General features: G+C 41.3%; 1 protein-coding gene across 6 annotated transcripts in view; it reads left to right on the top strand.

Moving 5' to 3' along the window:
* LOC120566918 (A disintegrin and metalloproteinase with thrombospondin motifs 2-like) overlaps positions 1-25,271 on the top strand; it is a 202,201-nt gene that overhangs the window by 119,372 nt on the left and 57,558 nt on the right. For 5 of the 6 annotated variants that reach the window (XM_039813617.1, XM_039813621.1, XM_039813619.1 and 2 more), the window contains exon 3: positions 16,467-16,644. In XM_039813617.1, the coding sequence (XP_039669551.1) occupies positions 16,467-16,644 (178 nt within the window). Of the gene's footprint in view, positions 1-7,346; positions 7,445-16,466; positions 16,645-25,271 lie in introns of those variants that run through there. The other variant, XM_039813622.1, reaches the window with a different exon arrangement.

Genomic DNA, 25,271 nt, shown 5'->3' with positions numbered 1-25,271 from the left:
TTAGAATACTAGTGGGAGGCCTTGGTTGTCTTTTTTCTTTTGGAAACACGGATACCTTTTTGTAAAAAGATAAAAGATCTCAGTCTTTTGCAGCTCTGATGACGCTATAATTCGGGTGATTTTCCTATACTAGTAAGCGGATTGTATTTTGGTGTGTGTAGATGAAATCAAGGCGCACGTGAAAGGGAATGTTTGTAGTAACAGATGTGTAAATCTGTATGGACCCGAGATGTCTCTTCTCCTTCAGTCTCTCTTCTCCCTCGCCATCTATCCAACAAGAGTCTGATTAATTCTCACAATTTTCTGGCTTTGATCGCTCCTTTCAGAAGCAGTGCAACCAGAGCTGTCGCCTGAGCGAGAGAGGGATCTCTTACGATTCAAAGGTAGATAAGGGACTCTCTCCCTCACACGCTGTCTTCCTGCATCTGCACTTCCATGGCGTTCTGACAGATTTCAGTGGAAAAGGGGAGGAATGGGAAAATTCAACAAGCAGGAGGCTAGGAGACAGGTTAGAGAAAAAGATAGGCAAAAAAAAAAAAGAGGCAGATAAAAGAGGGATAGGTTAAGGGGAAAATCTGTCATCTGTCACACAGATGCACCTAGCTGATATAAAATGAATAAAAATTTGCAATTTGTATGTATTTATATCACTTATCTAAAAAATAAAGTTTACGAATACAGAGAATGAAAAGTTTCAAGCAAAGCGCTGAAGGAAGTGAGCTCCGGTGAGTCCCAGACTGTCAGACACATTCTGAGCTCTGTCAGCAAAGGTGTGGTCACCTTTTTGGCTTAAGCCAGAAGTGCCCTGTCTGAGCATCTGAGACTGCATTCAGGCTCATAGGAAATGAACTGGAAATGTAGTTCAAAGCTGTAAAAGAGAGGTATACAGTATGACATCAGTTTGGTTCTTTTTAACGTCTTAGATACAGTTTGAGGTGTGCTCGCTTCTGTTATATAACAACTTAGAAAAATATGTCTATTAATTAAATGACACTCAAAACACCCATCAATTTTGTTCAATGTAACCTCAGAGTTTATTTTTCAACATAATGAATCAGTTTTCTAGATGCTGGACATAAACACAATCATGATGGCTTCTAGTTAGTCACTTAGCCATGTGGAGGACAGAGACCTGAAAAGAATGATTTCTGATTTGTTGGAATATTGAGACATTCAGTTCTGAATGTTTTTGTGGCAGTTGCTAAGACCGTGTAATGTGTCTGGGTATAATATGTGTAGAAAAAAGGAGATGCCATTGTGTGTCTCTTCTACCAAAAGGGAGAATGATAATGTCACGGATAGAGCTCTAGAGCATGTAACGGACATAAAGAAGAGATGAGGGGAGAAAGAGGGGCTTTAACACAACAGGTATTGATGCTATATGAGCACATGGCAACACCAGTGCCTATAGACAGACACATGATTTTGTACCACAATAGTCACACACTTCATCACCACATGCAGAGAGAAATAAATCAAGTTGTCAGCAGTGGTCAAAGACACAGAACATCACAGAGGACATATTTGATTAGCCCGTGATGAACTGGCCTTATAGAGACCGCTTGTTCCCATATGAAATATATTTCACCGAGCTTTACACTTTGCATTTTCTGCAGGTGTCGCACAGCTTCATGTATCTCATCATGGAAGCTTAGTTTTTTATCAGAAGTTACACTCAACAACACACTCACACATGTGTAACGTGCTTCCACAGATAGCGTTCCTCGCTCTGCTTCTTATGAAATCAACAGGCAAGTCAGCCCAATCCTGTGATTTCTCCTGGTGGCCTCAAGAGACTTGTGCTTATATGTGCATGCGCATGCTCGTTTCTTTGCCCGTATGTGGGGTCAAAAGGGTGGAGAGCAGGGGGCAACTCCCAGTTATAGCAAACGTTTCATTGGCTTTTGTTGCTGCCCTGACACATTTTGATTGGCTGTCAGATCCAGCAGTCAGAGCAGCGAGCAGGTAGGGGAGGGTCTTCATTCTGCTCTGTTGCTAGGTTACAGGTATACCCAATAGATGTGGAGATATAGAGATAGAGTAGAGATAAGGATGGGGATGGGTGTGGATCTGAGCATGGATCTGTGTGTGTGTGTGTGTGTGTGTGTGTGTGTGTGTGTGTGTGTGTGTGTGTGTGTGTGTGTGTGTGTGTGTGTGTGTGTGTGTCAGCATCAGGGAGGGGTCGACAGGATTGAGGGTCAGGAGGGTGGAGGGAAGAGTAAGACAGAAGGGGAGTGACAACAAGTGAGAGAGATACAGAGGGATTTCTTGAAAGTGAGAAGAAAAAGCAGGTTTATTGTGTTTTAGCGCAGAGTCTTGTTCATACAGACAAACATAATTTATCTACATTCCAACAATCCAAACTGACAGCTTATCCAAACAATCAAAATGGAAGAGAATATGGAGAGATCTGAAAATGCCAGAATTTTCCTGCTGATTCATTTTGTTTTTACAAAACAACAGATTTTTTTATTTTATAGAGGCCACTGCACTGCAACTTATCAAAACACACACAAATAGATCACCACACGCAACAATAAGAGAACACACGCAAATAGATCACCACACGCAACAATAAGACAACGCATGCAAATAAACCACAACCTGCAACAATAAGAAAATGCACACAAATAGACCACAACACGCAACATTAAGAAAACGTACGCAAATAGACCACAACACAACAGAAGTGTTTCCAGGGGTTACTTTTAAGTGATGCACACATCTGGCTTGCTTGCTGCAGTTTGACATCTTAACTCAGCAATCTGTCAGTGGTGTTGTGAAATCAGCTAAAATGTAAGTTTTTTGGGCTTTTTCATTTCATTGACATTGTATGATTCTGATATTAACTATTGCATATATCTTCTGTTAAACTAGCGATAGCCTTTTTGCTTATTCTAATTAGCCTTTTGCTAACTAACAAAGTTTGTGTGGAACAAACTTTGTACTTTTCTTTTTTGACAATGTGTTTTGACTGCGACAAGTCAGCAGAGGTTTTGTTAGACTTTCTCCTCCATCAATTTGACTGACAGAGTCATCCATATTAAGTCATAATCTATTATAACCTTTATTTTATATTTTAATGGGAATGAGACAGTGAATTTGAAATATTGATTTTTTTTTTTTTCAAATGTCCCGAGCACAGTAACATTTAAAATACCCGTTTCAACAGTCACTCAGGTGCTGCTATGTCAGTCAGGACACTTTCTTTACACCTAGAAGATGTGCTGATTCAACACGTCATCAAACAAAATGTGCTGACAAACAAAAATAACATTATAGTATTCCTATGATTTGATTATTGTACATAATGACTTTAAACATATGTACCAAAAGAGAAATCAACTGACTTAGAGCAACACATAAATAAATGACTTTATTGCACATAAAAAATATGTGAGGATATAAATACACAGAGGTGGTTGTGGTCTATTTGCATGCGTTTTCTTAATGTTGCGTGTTGTGGGGAGAAAGCTATGCCATAATCATGCGCAGCATCTCCTCTACTCGAACGCATCACACCGGGCTTGCTGTGCTGTATGGTGTAGCTTAAGTGCAAACATGGAGCTTGAAGATGTAAAGAAAAAAATAAAAACAGAGAGACTTAGCCTACCTTTGAGCAAGTTTGGGGGAAAATCGGTATGGAACCATTTTAAACAAGTCGTGGGCAGTGACAACATATGTGTTGGCTTTGTCGGGTGCATTAAGTGCGGCACGCTGCTCGCATATGACAGCAACAAAAAAAGGGGACTTCGACAATGAACAGACGCATGAAGCAGGCTTGCCATGGCAGAAAAGATGATAGTCAGCCTTCAATGTCCTCTTTTGTTACTTCTCCAAACAAACCCCTTCTAAACAGATTTCTGCAGTTCAAACAACTCGGAATTGAGAACGTCAGTTATAACGGCCCACGTTGGGTATAAATCGGGCTTGGGCTCATAATTACAGTTAATGTGTCGGGCCGGGCTCAGACACAATGTGCTCGGGTAGGGTCGGGTTTGATTTTTTAAGGCCCGATCTAAGCTCTAATATGCGTGCATTTTCTTATTGTTGCCTGTTGTTATCTATTTGCGTTCATTTTATTATGTTGTGTTTCGTGATCTATTTGCATGCGTTTTCTTATTGTTGAGTGTTGTGATCTATTTGCGTGCGTTTTCTTATTGTTGAGTGTTGTGATCTATTGGCGTGCGTTTTCTTAATGTTGCGTGATGTGATCTATTTGCGTGCGTTTTCTTAAGTTGCAGTGCAGTGGCCTCTCAGGGCCACCGTAGACTTCCTCAACATTAGGATGGATGTAATTATGACTGGCTGACAGATCCCAGGCCTGGGGTTGGTTTGTAATTCATTAAAGTGCTGTTGTATTAATCACAGACTGCTCTAGACAACACTGCTCTGAGAACAGCTGTTCTGCTGCACTTAGATTGCAATCATAGAGCGGTCAGTCGCCACTAATCGGGGTCATTTATCAATCCGGAAGACCACACACACAAATGTGAACGCACTGAAACACACACACACACACACACACACACACACACACACACACACACACACACACACACACTATACACACACACACACACACGTGCACACACACACACACGCACACGGATCAATGACTGGGCTAGGAAGAGGGATTGATGGGTGCTTGGCTGGGGCTCTTTATGTGTGTGTGTATAAAAGTGCGTGGTAGTGTGCTTGCATTAGCACAGCAAGGGCACGGAGCACACATAGGCTAAAGAGCTGTAAAGATTAACCTCTAGTTGATTAAAATGTGTCAGTCTTGTCACTTACAAACTAGTTTGGCTCTGCAATTTCCACACTGAAAACTAACCATGTATCTATTAAATCTCCATGGCAACTGAGCAAACTCCATCCACTCAAGAAGACTGTGAGATGTAGTTGAAATATCAGGAAAAAGTGACAAAGTGGACCTTGAGTTAAGATTTATTTTTGTCTGTTTCCAAGTAGGGCTGGGGGTAAATGATTATTTATTAAACGATTAATCGGGCGATTATTTTATCGATTAGTCGACAAATCTAACGACTAATTGGACGATTAATATAACGATTATTTTTCTGTTGCTCGATTAATAAAAACCATAATGTATCTCAAATAAATACCAAAAAAATCTTAATAATATACTTTATTAAACACAGATTATTATTTTGCACAGAAAGAAATCTTCTGCTTTACACAAAATAAAATAAATACAATTATTTTACTGTTATACAAAATGAAAGGCCAGTTCAAAAAATTCAAAAGTTGTAGTGCAAAAAAAACACAGTATAGACATTCCTGAGAGTGTTTAACATAATATAAAATTCCTGTTTTCAGTTTTACAGTCCCAACAAAAGCTACTGCAATCTGCTTGCTACCGTTAGCTAGATCTAGCAGCTGTGCACTTTGGTGCTGCTAGGCTAACCAACGCATCTTAGCTCTCTGTGCAGTTTGTTCGTGCTAAGTTAGTAGCTAACGTTATCTACTATAGATAGCTTTGTTGTGCAGCCGTAAGCTAGCTACCATTCAAGCCAACATTAAATGATAACTAACGTTAGCTAAACACAGCTCTTTAGGCGCCAGTAGCTAGCTAACGTTAACATTAGCTACTAACCTAGCACGAACAAACTGCACAGAGAGCCAAGATGGTTAGCTAGCACCACCGAAGTGCGCAGAGCTCAAGCTACACAACACACTACACAAACATGAAATTAATTTAGCCAACGTTATTACTTAGTTGTTATTGTCTCCTTCACGAGTGACAATGGGTGCCTCTGTTTCAGATGCTCCCACATTGCTGTTGTGCTGGTGTGGTATGCCAACTCCATTTCGCAAAGAGCGCAAATAACGACACCTTTACGTTTGGAACTAAATTTGAAGTATTCCCATACCTTCGATGATTTAGGGCGAGCTGTTTTTTTTAGGACTTTTTCTTTTATTGGGGCTTTTTGCAGGGCATTCTGCAATGTTTTGGTCTCCCACGTGTGTGTGGCGAAGCGTCGACGCAAAAATATGAAATCAAAGTAATTTTGACGTTGATGCGTCGACATCATCGACGCGTCGCTACAGGCCTATTTCCAAGGTTAAGAATGAATTTTCATGAGCAATGTACACATATACATATATTATGTAAGACAACAAGTTAGTTTTCCGGGTTAAGTTAGTATTCCAGGCTAACTTAACCCTTCATTATACTGTACAAAACATACAGCTGCTTCACAGTAAAAGCCTCCTGGTGACCAGAATTCTGACAAAAACGTTAAGTATGAATGAGGTAGATGACGTGTTGAATTATTTTTTCCAGGCTGCATGTATAAAATCATTAGCATGACAAGCCAGACCCACATCAAAATGTTGACCCTGGCTGCAAATTACATTTGCTGCCGCTAGGGTGCGTCTAGATTTCTAGGCTAGGCAATCATACCTAAAAGGTTGTTCAGAGATGTTCGCATGGCTTTTTCTTTTGTACTTGTAGCTAACATATCACGTTTAGATTCTCTTTCCTCTCTGTTTTGAACACACCTCCTGACAGGAGTGTGAACAACCAACCAATCAGGTTGCTTGACATGCAGGTCTGCACAATGTGTTGTTTAACAGTTACCCATAACACCCTTCACTACGTAGGTTTTTCTGAGACGTTTGCTTGTATCTTTGCAGAAACATTCGGTAAACATAATATTATTTTCATGAAGTTTTTTTATCAAATTTAGTTATTTTGACACTGTTACACAACCAGGAACCAAGAAGATGTCAAACCCCCGTATTCTATTAATGTCTGTACCCGCAATGTCTGTAACCTTGCAGAAATCACTGTCTATCCCTAAACCTGTAAAATGAATGCAGGTCTCCTTTTGTTAGGCTCCTGAATTAGTGTCAGTTTTATTATGGAGATCCGCTTATTCCCCAATTTACACAAGATAAAATTAGGATTTTCAAGGCTTAAACAAACATTTCCTCAGAGATTGCCTTCGGTGCACTGCCCCAGGGTCTGTGTGGAGTTCTGAGCTTTCCTTAATGGCACTTTGTCATTGTTGAGGATGCTATAAATGCAACACAACATTAGCCACTCTAAACCTTCCTCTGGGCTTGAAGTAAGTTTGATCCAACAATATATCAGCTTTATGTTATACAGCCTCTGGCCCTCTGCAACAAACTGCCACCCTCTGTAGAAAGTACAGGCCCTCTGCTAATACCTGAGCCACACTGTGAAAAGACAACAGTAGAGACCGAATGTAGATGCCTCTGATAATTGGATCGTGTAAACAATCCCAACACGTGTCCTGACTCCTCTATGTTGGTCAGGCCAAGAACATTTGGCTGTCTGGGAAAGCTGTCAGACTGCTGAGAGAAAAAGAACGAAAGGATGAGACAGAGAGAGGACAGAGAGGAACAACGGGGGAGGAGGAGGACCTTTGCTTTATTTCAGTGCTGAGCTGATTATGCAGTAATTGACTTCGTACATTTTCTCCTATATTTTTCCTTGTTGTTGTGTTTTCATTTGTTGACCCGAAATCCACTTTACCCTTTTCCCCAAATCATTTTTATTTCCCCTGCTTTTCTTTGTTTTAATCTTCTACTCTTGTTAATTCTCATGTGTCAGTTTCAAATTCTCTCATTTTTAGCCACCACTTTCTTTCCCAATCGCCTCTTCCTGGCTGGTTATGACACATTTTATCTGCTTTAACTCCTCTGCTCATTTGATTTCTATTTCCTCATACTGCTGATTCATAATCTCTGTTTGGACAGAAAACAGAGGGATGGAGCTTCTGTCCTGATGAATAACAACAGGAATTGGTAGAGAGAGAAAGCGAGAATGGGATACTGAGGCAGCCTCATTTGCAAACTGTCTGGCTGGCACTCTGTCTCTCGGTCTATACGCCAGACTGTCAGCGGCTGTATTCCTGTGTGTGTGTGAACGCTCTCGCCCTGAACCAAACTTTCCACAGATCATGCGGTTAGGCTAACCAGATTTGGCTTACTACTGCTATTCTTAGGTCCCTGCCATCCAGAGTCTGTTTAAATAATATGGTCTGTGCTGTCTTCTTTTTCCAACACCTGGGCCGGCCCCTCTTCACTCTCACACATTTAGAGTGCCTCTACCACTTAGTATTATGAGAAACGGAAAGAGACGAAGTAAGGGAGGATGGCATACTAATGGAATTGTAAAAAAAATATAAAAAATAAGGGAGAAACAAATAAGAGATGGAAAAGACAAGGGGAGAGCAAAAAGCAAAGGAGAAAAAGATTATATGGCAGTAAGGAGGGAAAGTGGATGAAGGAAGAGTGCAAATATAGAGAGAAATATGAGGGTGGAAACACAGAACTTATTGACCGAAGTGCACCACCAGGGGTCTGACTCAAAAACTAGCAAGATGTTCCTGGAGATAAGAGTCTAAAGCCTCAGAGTTGCGTTGTGGGGAACTCACAGAGGGCCTTTTCCTGTTTATTCATGTCTCCTCCTCCTCCCTTTTTTCCTTTTAGGGGTCGCAGACTGTTGATGTGTATGGGGCGGACTGGAGAGTTAAAATGACCCAGACTCTATGTGTGTGTGTGTGAGAGAGTGTGTGTGTAGTTTGGCTGACATACTGTGATCATAAATGTAGGTCAAAGATGAATAATTTGCAAATGAGGTGGAGAAAGCGGGGAAAGAGAAATAGAGGGTGACTGGGACAAGGCCACCATGCTTGTGTATGTATGTGAGGGTGTGTAGGTGTGTGACCATTTTTGGAGACCACTCTATGTAATGAGCTGAGCAGGGTGGCAGGGATGGGGCTGCATCACTAAATCCTGCACGGCTTAAATCACACTGGCATCTGGCTTCCACTGTGTGTGTGTGTGTGTGTGTGTGTGTGTGTGTGTGTGTGTGTGTGTGTGTGTGTGTGTGTGTGTGAGCAACTGACAGAGCAGACAAAGGTATGACAAGACATCACCCCTTTCACGTGTTTATATTTGATACATTTTGTTTGCTAAATCTGATTTATTTTCCTTCCTTGTTGCATATCCCTGATTAACATAATTGGGCAAACGCCTGGCTCTTCAGGACATTACGCAAATAATTTCATTCACTTAATGTCTTAATCTCTCTGTCTTAATACGTAACCTTAATTGCAGTTATCTCTATCTTCCTGCTCCTTCTGCTTCTGCTCTACGTTTTTAAAGCAGCGGAGAGGAAAGGTTTGCCAAGGGTCATCATAAGTGTCTTACATATTTAGCACATTTAGTTTTGAATAGCTTTGCTTCATGCCGCCTTCATCAATTTCAGATAAATCTATATTTTTGCCAGAGACATTTCATATTCAAAACCTGGCTCTCTTAGAGCTTAGCGGGGTAGCATAAAGGTACAATTTGCTGTTGATGCGATTAAATAAAACACTATTACTATTTACGGTGACGTGTCCTGTTAATAATCTCTCTCTCTGAAGTGTGTCTAATGTTTCAAATCAGCCTTACTATTGTACAAGCCTGATTCTCTTATGATTCAAAGCGTGAACGAATTGGAGGGTTACACAGTAGTGAGTCACTATCAAAGCTATATTTGTGCGTGGATGTGTGTGTTTGTGCGTGTGTGATTGTTTCTGCCCTGCCTGTATGAGTGTGGATGCATGTATACAACTGTGTGTGAAGTTAGCCAGCAGTAGCAGGTTTATGAATCAGATAAACACACACTCGCACACAATGTCTGTGGTGGACTGAGCAGAAAGGGCCCTGACCGGGTGTGACTTTGATCCACACCACAACATCCGCTTTTCCACTCCAACACTGCTTTTCTGCTGCTTGTCTGTCTCATGTGCCCCACAGTACACTTAACTAGGACTCAAGTTACTCCTTTCAGATCTTGAAATAGAGCCTTGGTGTGCCTTCAAACACAGATGATCCTCCTGTTGTAACTGGACACTCAGTTTGTAGGATCCAGATTTGGAGCCTGCAGATGGGCGTCAGGTCTAAGGGAGGGTTGTGGTTAGTGTCACCATCTCAATGGACATGAGAGTAATAATAATAACCCAGTTATACTATGCTGAGTTATGAGCATGTACGGGTGTTTTCTTTGATAATGAGCCAGATGTGAATATTTGGTGCAGGTTGCTCAAAATGTCTATTCTTCTTTTAATCTTGATGATAAATTACTCAGATGTAATTTGCATCATTATTCCTTGTGAAGTTTACTCAAGGAAGTGTTTTTAAATTGACTGAATTATGAACTGAAATAGATCATACCACTCACCAGTGAGACATCTTTCTAGCTTTGGCTTTGTTAATATGAGTCTTTGCGAAGCAGCAAAGTCATTTTTGACAACATAAACAAAGAAACATGTTTTAATTATTGGCTTTCTTCAGCATCCAAATAGTTTCATAACAAAGCCTAATGATGAATTGTGGCATTGATTCCCATGACTCCGTTTACTGAGCAGGTGAATTCCATTCTTATTTATATGGTAAACAAGTGATGCAGATTTGACACTCGCTACCAATAGTCCATATACCGCGTTGACTGAGCATTAAAGACAAATCATATATCACCTATACTGTAATAAGCCCAATCCAAAGGCAGAATGTGTGTGAAAGAACCATGGGTGTAACATTCTCATAGAAATTGTTCATAAAGAGGCTAAAAGGGTCAGTTAATGCCATAAAACAAACTAAGTGCCATGCAGATAATTTTAAGACGTCCCCACCATGTCAGAAGATTAGGCATTGAGCAGTAACATTTGAAAACATCAGTGTTTCCTACCAAAATATGTCCTGGCTACTCCAAATAAGACATAGACTTGGCCATGAACACTTTCCATTGGAAATTGTTATAATATTTTGGCATCTTTGTAAAAAGTAATTTTCTGGAAATCTTTCTCATAGTATAATGTTGGCATCATTAGCATTTAATGCATACATGTCCGTATATATTACTAATGAGAAGCAATCGAGCAGGTGGTATTTTGTCCCATCACCATGTTGTGTACAGTATGTGTTGCCTTCACTATATGCAAATGATCAGATGTTGTGACAAAGAGACACAAACCCAGAAATATGGAAATGTATAACAGAAATATGAAATAGATGCTCAGCCATGACATTTTCAGCCAGATATGCAGTGATACTGCCTGTGTGTGATGTGAAAATCCTTTAGAATCGATGAAGAAAATGATGAGATGCAGAAAGCAACTGTGTCAAATTTAAGTGTCTCATGAGGGGAGTGGAGCTAATAAGCTAAATTTTAACACGTCAAACCTAATAAAACATCTTCAGGCTCATCGCCCAAAGAAGCACAATGAACTTACTGTAATAAGAGAACAGCAACTAGCGAGGCAGCTGATGCCACAGCAATCCCTGAACAGGCAAGTTATAAAGTGATGATGCTAAATACAGTGGGGAGAACAAGTATTTGATACACTGCCGATTTTGCAGGTTTTCCCACTTACAAAGCATGTAGAAGTCTGTAATTTTTATCATAGGTACTCTTCAACTGAGTGACGGAATCTAAAACAAAAATCCTGAAAATCACATTGTATGATTTTTAAGTAATTAATTTGCATTTTAGTATTTAGTATTTGATACATCAGAAAACAGAACTTCATATTTGGTACAGAAACCTTTGTTTGCAATTACAGAGATCATATGTTTCCTGTAGTTCTTGACCACGTTTGCACACACTGCAGCAGGGATTTTGGCCCACTCCTCCATACAGACCTTCTCCAGATCCTTCAGGTTTCGGGGCTGTCGCTGGGCAATACGGACTTTCAGCTCCCTCCAAAGATTTTCTATTGGGTTCAAGTCTGGGTACTGGCTAGGCCACTCCAGGACCTTGAGATGATTCTTACGGAGCCACTCCTTAGTTGCCCTGGCTGTGTGTTTCGGGTCGTAATTATGCTGGAAGACCCAGCCACGACCCATCTTCAATGCTCTTACTGAGGGAAGGAGGTTGTTGGCCAAATGTTGCGATACATGGCCCCATCCATCCTCCCCTCAATACGGTGCAGTCGTCCTGTCTCCTTTGCAGAAAAGCATCCCCAAAGAATGATGTTTCCACCTCCATGCTTCACGGTTGGGATGGTGTTCTTGGGGTTGTACTCATCCTTCTTCCTCCAAACACGGCGAGTGGAGTTTAGACCCAAAAGCTCTATTTTTGTCTCATCAGACCACATGACCTTCTCCCATTCCTCCTCTGGATCATCCAGATGGTCATTGGCAAACTTCAAACGGGCCTGGACATGCGCTGGCTTGAGCAGGGGGACCTTGCATGCACTGCATGATTTTAATCCATGACGGCCTAGTGTGTTACTAATGGTTTTCTTTGAGACTGTGGTCCCAGCTCTCTTCAGGTCATTGACCAGGTCCTGCCGTGTAGTTCTGGGCTGATCCATCACCTTCCTCATGATCATTCATGCCCCACGAGGTGAGATCTTGCATGGTGCCCGAGACCGAGGGAGATTGACCGTCATCTTGAACTTCTTCCATTTTCTAATAATTGCGCCAACAATTGTTGCCTTCTCACCAAGCTACTTGCCTATTGTCCTGTAGCCCATCCCAGCCTTGTGAAGGTCTACAATTTTATCCCTGATGTCCTTACACAGCTCTCTGGTCTTGGCCATTGTGGAGAGGTTGGAGTCTGTTTGTTTGAGTGTGTGGACAGGTGTCTTTTATACAGATAACAAGTTCAAACAGGTGCAGATAATACAGATAATGAGTGGAGAGCAGGAGGGCTTCTTAAAGAAAAACTAACAGGTCTGCGAGAGCCAGAATTCTTACTGGTTGGTAGGTGATCAAATACTTATGTCATGCAATAAAATGCAAATTAATTATTTAAAAATCATACAATGTGATTTTTTTGGATTGTTTTAGATTCCGTCTCTCACAGTTGAAGTGTACCTATGATAAAAATTACAGACCTCTACATGCTTTGTAAGTAGGAAAACCTGCAAAATCGGCAGTGTATCAAGTACTTGTTCTCCCCACTGGATATAGCAATTACAGAGGAAATTCATGGCAGCAGATGAAGAACCACTTGGCAGAAAACACGTTGACACACCGGACCTGTTCGTTCGGTGAAGAACCACTCACAGGTAAAATTGTAGTGTGAGTGTTTGACCATCAATCAGGGATGTACTGTAGCTGCTTACAAATACATCATTTGGATATGATCAAATGGTATGCAGTTTGAACAGATACAAACAGCATTAGAATTTTTGCAGTAGTATTTTCTCCCCCATCACCAGGTTGACACATTGGCCACAAACATCACACCGCTACTTCTCAGAGTAATCTAACACACAGACATCATGCACCCACTGCTAGAATCAGCAGAGCTCACCCTCTACAGTGATGTCCATCAAGTATGCATTTCCATAAATCATTCGTTTTTTTTTTTAAATGTGCTTATAAGGCGTCTCATAAATCATCAGATTCCGATTTGTTTTCACTCTTAAAAGTAATCCAGGTATGAAACAATAAACAAATAGGCTAACAGAAAAGAGAGAATGCAAAGGTGTACAGTATATACTGTAGTTTTAAGTTTTTAAGCAAAATGTCATCAGTTTTCACCATACAGTAAAGTATTTGTTCGGCAGTGCAGAATAAAGCTTGACTGATGTTGCCCAGGTGCTGTCACCTTGATGCCTGGGGAAATGTTGCGTGACTTGAGAGTAGATGGGGAAATAACAAGCTGCACTAAAAAGTACATTCAACAGTAGTTAGACTTTGTTTTTGTTTGTGTTTTCTGAGATGGTGTTCAACTACTAAAATATTCAGAAACAGATAATTTTGTCATGTTTATTTTTACATGTAGCCTATCTCCATGTTGCCCTTAACCCTGTCTTTGAATAACCCAAATGGTGTTGCCACATTAAGGCTGCTGGCATACTGCCGATGAATCTGAATTCTCTCAGTTGTTCTGGACACAGTGTTTGGACAAGCCTCCCTGTAATCCCCTCGACTAGGACTTGGCTACCCCTGCTTTAGAGGAGATAAAGACAATGCTTCTCACTATGGAAATGTGTGCAGACGCTTTGATGCTTTATACACTTAGGCTTTTCAAAGTACGTGTCCAGTTCTTTGGCTCCCTCACACCTTCCCCTCTCTCTAACCCTCCACCCCCACTATGCCGGCTCAGATCGATCCAGCCATGTCTCCCAGTCCCACATGTCATATTTTTTCTTTGACACAGCTCTCCTCTCTCCACTGCTTGGTATTCTGGAGTGGGAATGCATGCACCATCGCAGATCCATCAGCTCCGATCGGAATGCCGCACCACGGCTCGGGGAAATGGAGGGATGAGAAGAGAGAGAGAGGTGGAGGGAGAGAGGGAAAAGGGGAGGGAGGAAAGTGAGTGAGAGGGCAGGTCAGTGGCTTGTCGACATCCTTCCGAGACCAAGCTTCAGACTGACAGGGAGAAAGAGATAGAGCGAGAGAGAGGCAAGAAAAAGAGCACCTCTTTATTTCTGAGGGACCACTTTTGTTAATATCCATTTCCTTTCAAATCAGCCTCTCTGAGGAATTCAAGGAGCACACAAGTTCTTATACTCCACTTTAGATCTCAAAGGATTCAATAGGTAGTAAGTATGCTACAGGAAAAGAATAGATATTTAGAGTCTAGGTGCTCACATAAGTTAAAACCTCATATTTGTTATGTTTAGGCTCCATGTAGATACTGTCCTATAGATGATACAGAGACTTACATGAATACAGATAAGTCCAGTGAAAATACTTCTTTCATCATTGCACCTCACACAGTGATAGTCAAAGGCATAATGCCTATTGTTTTCTCGATTCTATTTATGTGAAGTCAAAATAATTTTATTTATAGGTGGCCTAGACAGCTCAACTGAGTGCAACCTAAAGAAAACACATGGAAATAGACATGACAAGCAAATGATAAAACATTTCCCCCACTTTGACAACACATAGGCAGCAGTTAGAAATAAAACACACACCACACACACAAATAAAAAAAGAAATCTCCTTTCAACAGGAGAAAAATAGGAAAAACTTCATAAAGAGCTACAGAGGAAGGATTCCAGGACAGGCAGACAATAGTAGGTGAGTTTATGGTAGATGGAGGTAGTAGCAGTAATAGATTTTTTTTTTTTTTTAAATGGAGAAACTGAGTAAGTGAAGAAACATAACGTGACATTTCAATGTAATAAGTTAAAGGGTTTTTGGCAAAGAGTGCTAAGTGTTTATCTTCTCAAAAACCTCTTACCAACTTTGTCTTTAACTTAGATAATATGATTTTCTTTTTTTACAATGAATATTGCACTCTAGATATGTTTCCATCTATCATCATTCATTATGTACAGTACATGTCTTTCACTATAACATTCATATTTGTTCAGGTTATTAATATGATATGTATACATACTTCATACTCCTACAAATAGGCTAATATAATCCGCCATTTGTAGCCGGTCATTGTGCCCCAGGGTGGCATTTCTGTGTCTTTCAGCAAAACTCTGTGCAGTACAGTCCACACGGCATTTCATCACACATTCCTCTGTAATGTACACTGTATTTTCATCAGCTCACTTTCCTCTCTTCAACTCGCTCATCATCCCTTCCTTCTCCTGTCTGAGGGGAGGGAGAAGCAGACAAGCGCTGATCGCATCAATGTCTCTCTTCTTCATTTATCGCTCTCTTTCTTTTGCGCCCCTCCTCTCCAAAGCCTCTCCATCCTCTCTGTGTGTTCTCCCCCATGGCTTTCCTCTACAGCAGTGCGTTGCCTTGGTAATTACCAGTTGTCTTAAACAGACAGATGGAATAAGAGAGAGTGACGGGCAATTTTCCCAGTGCCTGTTCTCCCCGTTTATGTGCACGCAACTCGTGTGTTCTGTATGCACGCTTCTTAACTTCTCCCCATCTCTTTCGCAGTCTCTTCCCTTACTTCCCCGCCTCACTCTCTCCATGTGAGTTTGCCTTTGTGCACATCTCATGTGTGTTTGTGTGAGTATGTGTGTGTAAGGCGGACGTGGGGAATTAGCTGATAGAATGTGTTAGTCCAGGATGGAAGTGGGACAGTCTCATCTCCTGCGGCTGTGTTGGCCATTTTAGAAGCCAGGTGTCACTCTGGTCCTCTGCAGGTCCCCAGGAGGGATCACTGCTGTCCCATCCTCTTCTCTTTTCTCCCAGCATGCCCCTAACACAACAGTGGGGTAAAGAGAAAAGGGCTGACTGTCAAGGCAAGAGAGGTGGGGAGGGATGGATGGAGAGTACACACAATGTGTGTATTGTAGTGAGTTAATTGTCATTGTACAGTATGTGTACTTCCTGTTAAGAACTTTGTAAAGTGTCTTTGAGTGTTTAAAAAAGCACTGTATAAATAAAATGCATTATAGTAAAAGAGAGGTAAAATAAAATAGAGAGGTAAAAAAGGGAGGAGCAGAATCTTGCTGTTTTATGAGGGACTGACACACATTAACATGATGTCAGAGTTCACCTACGACTATTCATGTCACCAATTAATATTACACACTCTCTTTCAGGCTGGTATGATCAGGATGGAGCAAGAGGAGTTTTTCATCGAGCCGGTGGAGCGGGGCGACGGAGTGATAGAAGAAGAGGAGGAGGAGGGAGGAGGAGGAAGGACACACGTTGTCTATCGCTCCTCAGCAGTAAAGAAAGCGCCCATCAGCAGCATGGCGGCAGACTACCACTCCAGAGGTCAGTCTGTGGCTCCAACTGTGCCACCCTCCACTTTTACACACTTTTCACTGAATGCTGCACACTTCAGATCTGCGCTCTATTTAACTCCATCTTCTCCATTTTTACTGGAATGATATAATGACACTGACTGCAAGCTCAGTCCCTCATCATTCACCCGAAATTTAAAACCTACGTTATGATTTGCTCTGATTTTTTTGTTGCAGTACATCCTCCAACACTACACAGACTATTCTGAAATAAACTAGTATCTTAAACCATTCTTTACACACACACACACACACACACACACCTGCTTATATAATCATATCAAACTATTGTATGCAAAGACAGAGAGTCACAGCTTGAGCATACCCTGCCGTCAAAAAGATTACACCTACACACACTTAAACGCATCCTCCTGTCACTGCACTAATTTCCCAGTGAGAAATGAGCGACATATGGAGACGCACGCATTTGAGTGGCAAGGTAGCACCCTCTGTATCTTTTATAGAATTATACGCTGCCTTGGCTGCCTCAACAATTAACAGCTGGCACTCAAGTCGGGTGGTTTCTCATTGTGTCTGCCTCCATTTTCCACTCTACAGATTTAATAAATGAAGTGAAACAACAAGTAAGGCTATTGTTTTAGAGGGAGCATCATGCTTACAGTTTGACTCAGCATGTCAGCTCTGGGATAAGAGGTAAGGAAGACAAATATGTATTCAAATAGGCTTTAATACTCGAGGACTGAACATTGTCATGCGAACACAATTATATTTCCATCATAAAAATTATAGTTTTAACTTAAAATTATTTATCTTAAAATGTTATTTCTTTACAATAAAATGAGATTTTACTGAACACAAAACATGGACTTTCGCTCAATTTGGAAGTATATTTATAATTTTATATAACCTAAAGGGACATGTCTAATGTTTCGAATGCTGCTCTATTTCAGTAACTCTCTACAGTAAGATGTACATGTAAATAAAACAGCATAGAAACGCGTGTTTCAACCTTAATGTGTTAATGTGTTAATGTGCATACACAATATGGCTCATATCATAGTGTCAACACATACAGTATGATTCTCTGCTAAACATAATAACTAAGACACTCAACTACTCTCAAATTCTCAAAATGCAAGCAATATTGCAGAGTGAACACTACATAAACAGTATCTATATATTGGCTCACACCAGGAAATGTGGAGCATACAGTGTATTTAGTATGTGCTGTAAGACTGTAAGATAATATTGGATATATTGTTGCTTTACTTTTTGATAAATAATACCGGAATAATAATTGAAAAAAAGATTTATTAAAATTCCCAGAAAATAGGATAAGTCATGTCAGCTGTACAGTGAGGGGTTTAAGAACTTGGCTTGTTGGAAAATATATGACTGCAAAACCTGCCTCAGGCTTGCGTCAGTAGAAGTGGCTGCCCAATCACTGTGATTGATCTGATGACTACAAGTCAATCAATTGTGACCCCGACCTGTGCAAGAGTCTGCATCTCAACTAATCACAAAGCAAAAGATATTCTCATAGAATTAAGTCTCACATGTTGTACAGGAGCGAGACAAAGCACTTTATAACGAGTGTATCGCAATAGATAAGATCTGTGTCTTCCTATTCTGAGCAGTTGACTCAAGAATGTCTAATAATATACCGAGAAAGAGAGTTTCCATAGGAACACCCACTGAGGACAGACTGCATTAGAGTAACACAGATCTGCTCCCACTGTTACTGATACCTGGCAGTACATCCACACACACACACACACACACACACACACACACACACACGAGAGCGAGCATGCACACACTGACAAAAAAAACTATACAGAAAGTCACACACACATACAGGATGTAACCACACGCAGCTTACACAACTCCCTTGATCATACATTTACACTTCTGAACACACATACATGCTGCATACACACAGACACGCAAACACACACACACACAACACGTCTCACTGCTCCTTGTTGCCTTTGAATCTGTCTCTCTAATGAAGAGTGGGGTGCAGATCAATAGCGTAGGATAGAACAGGCCACTGTGTGTGTGTGTGTGTGTGTGTGTGTGTGTGTGTGTGTGTGTGTGTGTGTGTGTGTGTGTGTGTGTGATGGCGTGGGCATGAGTTCTGTGGTCGTCTGGCTTTGAGTGCTAGGATTTTCAAGGCCAAGCAGACAGACAGACAAGCAGGCATGTGCTGCTCCCAGTAGCATTTGATGTGGATCTCTCTCTTTGTTTCTCTTCTCTTTTTTTCCTTTTTATCTTTGTCTTAGCTATTCTAGACCACAACATTATGTAAACACAGGTTTACCTTCCAGTTGTTACATCACATCACTGTAATATCACAGCCACATGGAGACATTGAAAGCACATTATAGATCCTGCTGCCTTTACACTTCTTTCCCAGTTAAAAACAACTTCCCTCATATTCTCTTTCTCAGACAGTCACCCCCCTGTAGATCAATCAGGGACATTAACAAATTAATTAATAATCAATCAATCATTTCTGGAGATCTCATTCGCCAAGCATACTTAATTCACAACCGTTATTGAATGTTGGACTCATTTCCTGGCTAAAGACAGAGGGAAGGAAGTTATATTTAGCAAGGTAATAGAGGATCTCAGGAAAGAGAGAAAGAGAGAGATGAAGAAGGAGAAAGATTGATCGGTTTCTTACACCATAAGCTGAGGAGGTGTGAATCAGTGTACTAAGTGGACAGAGCAAGCTGTATTATTAATGTGGCACATTCATCAATTAATCGCTGCGGCAATAGAAAACGAAGGATTGCCATTCATTTTTTTTTGCTGTGCGGACAGAGCTCCATCTTTCAATCTGTCTTTTCTTCGCCCCTTACATTTTAATTTTATCTTCTTCTTTCATCTGTGGTTTTGATCAATGTCTTTCCGTTTTGCTAATTTTAGTTCCTTTTCTTCCCTTTTTATCCCTCAGGGCTGGCGATAGCTGTGGCCTGATACATGTTTTCGGGTTGTCTGTCAGGTTTATCGGTGTTTTAAGCCCCCAGCGTCTAGGATTAGGCTATGGTTAGGGTTAAGGTTAGGGTTAGGTGCCATGAAGTCAGCAGTCGCAGCGCTGCCTGGAAGGAGACAGGGGCTTAAAACACCATTGAGCGTCTGTCAGTCCGTCCGTCCATCCGTCCATCCCTCTGTCCGTCCGTCCCATTCTTTTGAACGCGATATCTCAGGAAGCCCTGGAGGGAATTTCTTCAAATTTAGCACAAACGTCCACTTGACAGTCCTTCCAGAAAAAGGCAGAGTTTTTTTGTGATTGTTGCGGGCAACAATCCTTGATTATGCGGCACGTTTTCTTAAAAAATGCGATGGAATATGCGGGATATTTATGCAATTTTATGCGATGAAATTGCGGGAACTTGCAAAAATTGCGGGAACTTGCAAAAATTGCGGGAACTTGCAAAAACTGCGGTTTGATGAAAAAGATAAGAAAAAGTGATTCCCCCAACACCCTGCTTTTTTTAAACTTAATTTCCAAAAATAGTTTACAGATATTCAGTCATTGCAATAAGTAAACAAATAAGATACAAAAATATATACATATAATATTAAAGTAAAAATAAAAGTAATAGTCTAAACAGAGGGAAATAAAAGATACAAAAGAGACAGACTTAATCGTTAATATTATATAGACAGCAGGAGCACTTAAAGAAATTTGAGTAGACATCAGATATTAAGATAGCTTTCTTATTGGATACCAACTTAAGAGACTCAAAGTACATGTGAAATTCAACCTCCAACACCTGCTTTTCAATGATGTTCACGTCGCGTAATTACGTCACTTCATAACGTTCCCATGGCAACAGGGGAAAATGGCTGCTCTTGTGTGAAGTACATCAAAGAATTTCTAAGTACATACTGTCTATGGTGAAGTAAACGCAACATTTTTGTCAACTTTCTGCTAAGATATATGTGATTTTTTTGCAACGAAAATGCGGGGATTATGAAATCATGCAAGCACCGCATATTTTGCGCGGAAATCGGCAATTTATGCGGCGAAAGTGCGGCATATTTGAAAAAATGCGGCCCCCGCATGAATATGCGGACTTTGGCTGATTATGCATTGAATTATGCGATCGCATAATCGCGTTTTTCTGGAGGGACTGACTTGTAATAAACGATCAACTGATTTGATTTTAGAGGTCAAAGGTAAAGGATCACTGTGGCCTGCCAAATGTGTTTTTGGCCATAGCTCAAGAATTCCTACTGTAGTTATGCCAATGGGTCACACAAATGTCTAATGGGATGAAATTAAGTGATGACATTTTTTGTTTCACAAAAATATTATGAGTCTGGTAAGACATTGATGTAAACAGCAACTTTACTGTTTGGCGGAGGCATACAACCGCAAGGCGGTAATTCTAGTTTTCTCTTGTGTTTTATCTTTACTTTTTTTTTTCTCTCATCGTGGTGTCTGCAGACGGTTTCAGAGACTGCACAGTTAGGATGGGGTTTGGTACTTTGTCTAGTAGGACTGGACTGCCTGTGTGGGTGTGTTGCCTCAGCTGTGTGTATACAAACATGTATGCGTGCCAGTGCGGGGTGTTGTGTCCAGGGTACTGAGACATGCCCAAACAGATGGACTACCAGAGGGCTTTTTCCCGTAATCCCCCTGACCCAGTCTGCTACCTGGACTAAACTCCCACGTAAATATTATACATAAAGTCCAAATGTTTCTACATGAATGTTGTATGTTATATTGCTAACAGTTTACTTGAAGGTATATACATAAGAGTGACATGACACTGTCACGAACACATGACACTGTCATGACACAGTCATAGACACATGGACCCTCACTCTAACCCTAACCATAACTTGTCATGACAAAAACCAAATGACACTTACTAAAAGAAGTGTTATGTCATGAACGTTTATGACTTGTTTATAATGTTTATGACACATTCATGACAGTGTCATGTCACTCTTATGTAGATACCTTTTAAGTAAAGTGTAACCGTTATTTTGGTAGCATACACTATCATTCAGCACGCATACACAGTAGGTTATAGAATTGTGTTACAAAATGCAGTTCTTTGCAGCTGACTTGTTTTCATTGACATTTCAGAGATCTGTATTGTTCTCAAGGCCGAAAGGCTCCCTGCTGCGTCTGGGGCATTCAGCTGGTGGACTGACACTGGGCAGAGGACTGAGGCAGCTACACAGGACCCCATGCATCTGCACAAAGCCAGCATTTGTTTTACCCCTTAGGCACTGCTGTTCTGTGCTATTCTTATATGTATTGAGCTGTACTGTTTTGCGCTTTACCATTCTAGGCTGATGTGAGCGGAGTTAGGTCACTGTTGTTGTGTTGGTGGTGAATGCCACGTCGCACAGCAGCGATACAGTGATGCGTCAGCTTGGGCCTGAGCTGAGAGGAAATTGAAGGGGGTCAGACAGAGGCCAGTGGTGCTGGTCCCTGTAGCTTAATGTCTACCTCACGCATCCTGAAAATGAAGGCGGCTCCCTCGAGAACGCACTCTCTCTCACTTTACTCCCTTTCCCTTCTCTGTCTCTGCTGATGTGACACAAGGATAGTCATATGGTGCAGGGGTTTTAAGAGTTGACTTGTGACTAAGCACTTAGAGATGTAAGCACAGACACACACACACAACTCGTATATGAACCTGCACTCATCTTCAGTATGTAACAGGGGGTCCTCGCACACACTTTGTAGTACAGTACAGTGACTCATGCTGAAATCCCAAATAGCCACCTGAAACCCCCCAAAGGTGATACTGTCCTGACATCCTTATCAGGCTTATTTAAGAGACATCCTCTAAACTCTTTGCTTTGGACCTGCCCTGCCACAAGCTCTAAGGGCATGTGGACAACTTTGGAAGGAAATTCCGGTTTCATACAACACTGGTCTTATTTTTGTAGTTTTTGCCGCCATTCCAACACTAAAAAGAAGTTTGATGGGTCAAGGAGCACAAGCAGTTAGACAATTAGGCAGGTGTGGATGAGAAAACAAAGCCTTTTTTTTCTCTTCCAACACCTTTGTAACAAAGGTCAACGGTAAAAGTATTACAAAATATGTCCATTGTAAACATCCATCTTGTTCAACTTTGACCTATTCTACCTGCCGAGTTGTGCAACAGTTTTCCTGTGCTTTAAGGGATGATTACTGACTTGTCAGGTGTGCTCACTTTTAGGTTTTCCTTCAAATAGAGTAATTTAGATAATGTAACTAAACTGTTAACTTGTTTCCAACATGTCTTATTGTCATATATTGTAATAAAAAGGAGACATTGTTTAATCACTACATAGCAGATACATTGCATTTACACAATTAGGTTCCTCAAAACAACACTGATCTAATTTCTAACCAGATTAATTTGACCTTTTCTATTTCCATTACTTGGTTAAGTTTCCTGATGCAACATATTCCCATTTCAGCCTAGTCTTCCCATTCACCCCAAAACAAAATTGGCTGTTTAAGCCCTAGAATGAATGAAATTAGGAGTCGTCGGTTCTGAGTGTCTTTGGGCTGCTGTTATAAGCTCTAAAACCAGTAGTTTTAGAGGGGAATTCCTTCACCGTATACAGCCTATGTAAATAATGTCATCTGCCAAGGCTTGTCTGAGGCTAAGCATTTTTAGCACGAAAATACCCAATGCTCTCGAGAATTTGAAAACAGAAACTACAGTGAACCATTTTAGCGTGGATAAATATGGGTTGTCCAAAATCTAAGTATAGCCTTTTCAGGAAAGGAAGGTGTTAATTGGAAAGCATTCAAATAGGACTTATACTGGATCCAGTAGGAGAAAAGTTCATTGAAGTCCATTTCTTTTAACAAAATATATGTTTGCTGTCCCTAACATAAACCTTATAGCCAGTTATATTTGATGGATACAAAACAAGTCAGTGCTATACCACATGGAAATTATTATAACACGGTACTGGTCACAGATCAGCGAGTTGATCAGCTCTGGCCACATTGTAGCAGCAGCTGCCGCTGATTTCACATCAGCAGAGCAGCGGCGCCGCATTCTGTTTCACAGCTTGCGTTATATACGAAATGTGTATTATGTATGTAATAATGTGTAATGCCATATAATAAAATGGGTGTTATATTGGGCAGTAGGGAGCCACTTTAAATCAGCAGTGTGCTTTAGTGCATACCTGCATAAGCATGCGCACATGCAGCCAAGCGGAAAGATGCACACACCAAACACATACACAGGTGCAAATACTCTCACATGTGTGCACTACACACACACACACACACACACCACACACACACACACACACACAGTATATATGTGGGAATGACTGCCGGCCCAGGTGTGCCTCTGGGAGGAAATTACAGTGTTAGGAGGGGAAGTATTTCAGCAGCCAGCTGCTTCCTCTCTCCCTCTCTCTGTGGCCACTGGCTCTATCCCTGGAGAGCATGACTGGCTTTTTACCATACTCTACTGTGTGTGTGTGTGTGTGTGTGTGTGTGTGTGTGTGTGTGTGTGTGTGTGTGCGTGTGTGCGTGCATCCCTGTGCGTTCGCAGGTTTTATTTCTTGCCTGTTTCACTCATGACTGACTGACAGCACTTGTGTGTATTTGTCGGTGTGCCTACACCACGTCCCTCTGTGTGTGTTCTCCCTCTGGCTCGTCTGACTCCTCACCTGCTAGTAAGCTCCCAGCAGGCCCTCCATTGAGCCATCACTCACTGTGCCACAGCGCTGCCTTAAACAGCGCAGGACTCCTGGGATAATAGCAGGGTGCGACCGACCTCTGTTCCAGTCTGCAGCCACCACTGCCGCACTGACCCACGCACAGTGTGTGTGTGTGTGTGTGTGTGTGTTGGGGGTTTCTGTCTGTCTGCGAGACAAAGACAGAGTAAGCGAGAAGAGGATGAGGTGGAGAAGGGAAGCCTTGGAGGGATGAAGGGGTCTAGTATTATTACAGCCTTAGTCACTATAATTATGGTGATCATAGTGTTTTGACAAGATTAGCACTGAGCGTTGGTGCTGCCTCTGATGTGGTGCTCATATTTTCAATACCAGACTCTTGGTGTTGAAATCCTGCTACATAACTATGTGTGTGTCCTTGTATTTCTATATTTGTGACAATGATCATCCCGCATTACTTGGGTTCTGGGCAAAGGTTGTGATTAGTACGGTGGCCGACAAGGGCAAACGCACTGCAAATTAACGAAACGCACGCAAATAGACAAAACACAAGAAAATTAAGAAAACATCTTCATTAACTTGACAACACATGCGCAGCATTTAGCAAACACGCTGCAAATACACGCAACACAACCAAATACACAAACGCGCTGCAAATACAGAAACTATGCAAAAAGAAAAGAGCCGGGGGCAGAATGGTGTCTTGCGGTGTGCAACTGCTTTGAGATCATAGACTGTAAATATTAAGTCTATCTTTGATATATGTTTTCTCTCGTTTGGTGGGTGTCTCTAGTTTATTGGCTCAGGTCACAGGTGACACTCAATCAGCAGAGACATGTCTGTAAACTTGTGGTAATAAAAAGGCAGAGCGCTCTCTCCCCGTGGGGTCGAAAATCAACTTAGCACTCCCCCTAGAGGCCTGGAGAACTTCCATTGTGTAATATGCAGCGTTTTTTTTGTTGCGTTTTT

This window comes from Perca fluviatilis, chromosome 10 (genome assembly GCF_010015445.1).
Source record: "Perca fluviatilis chromosome 10, GENO_Pfluv_1.0, whole genome shotgun sequence".
Lineage (NCBI taxonomy): Eukaryota > Metazoa > Chordata > Actinopteri > Perciformes > Percidae > Perca > Perca fluviatilis.
The sequence above is the reverse complement of the archived record's forward strand: the minus strand, read 5'-3'. Positions and strand labels throughout refer to the sequence as shown.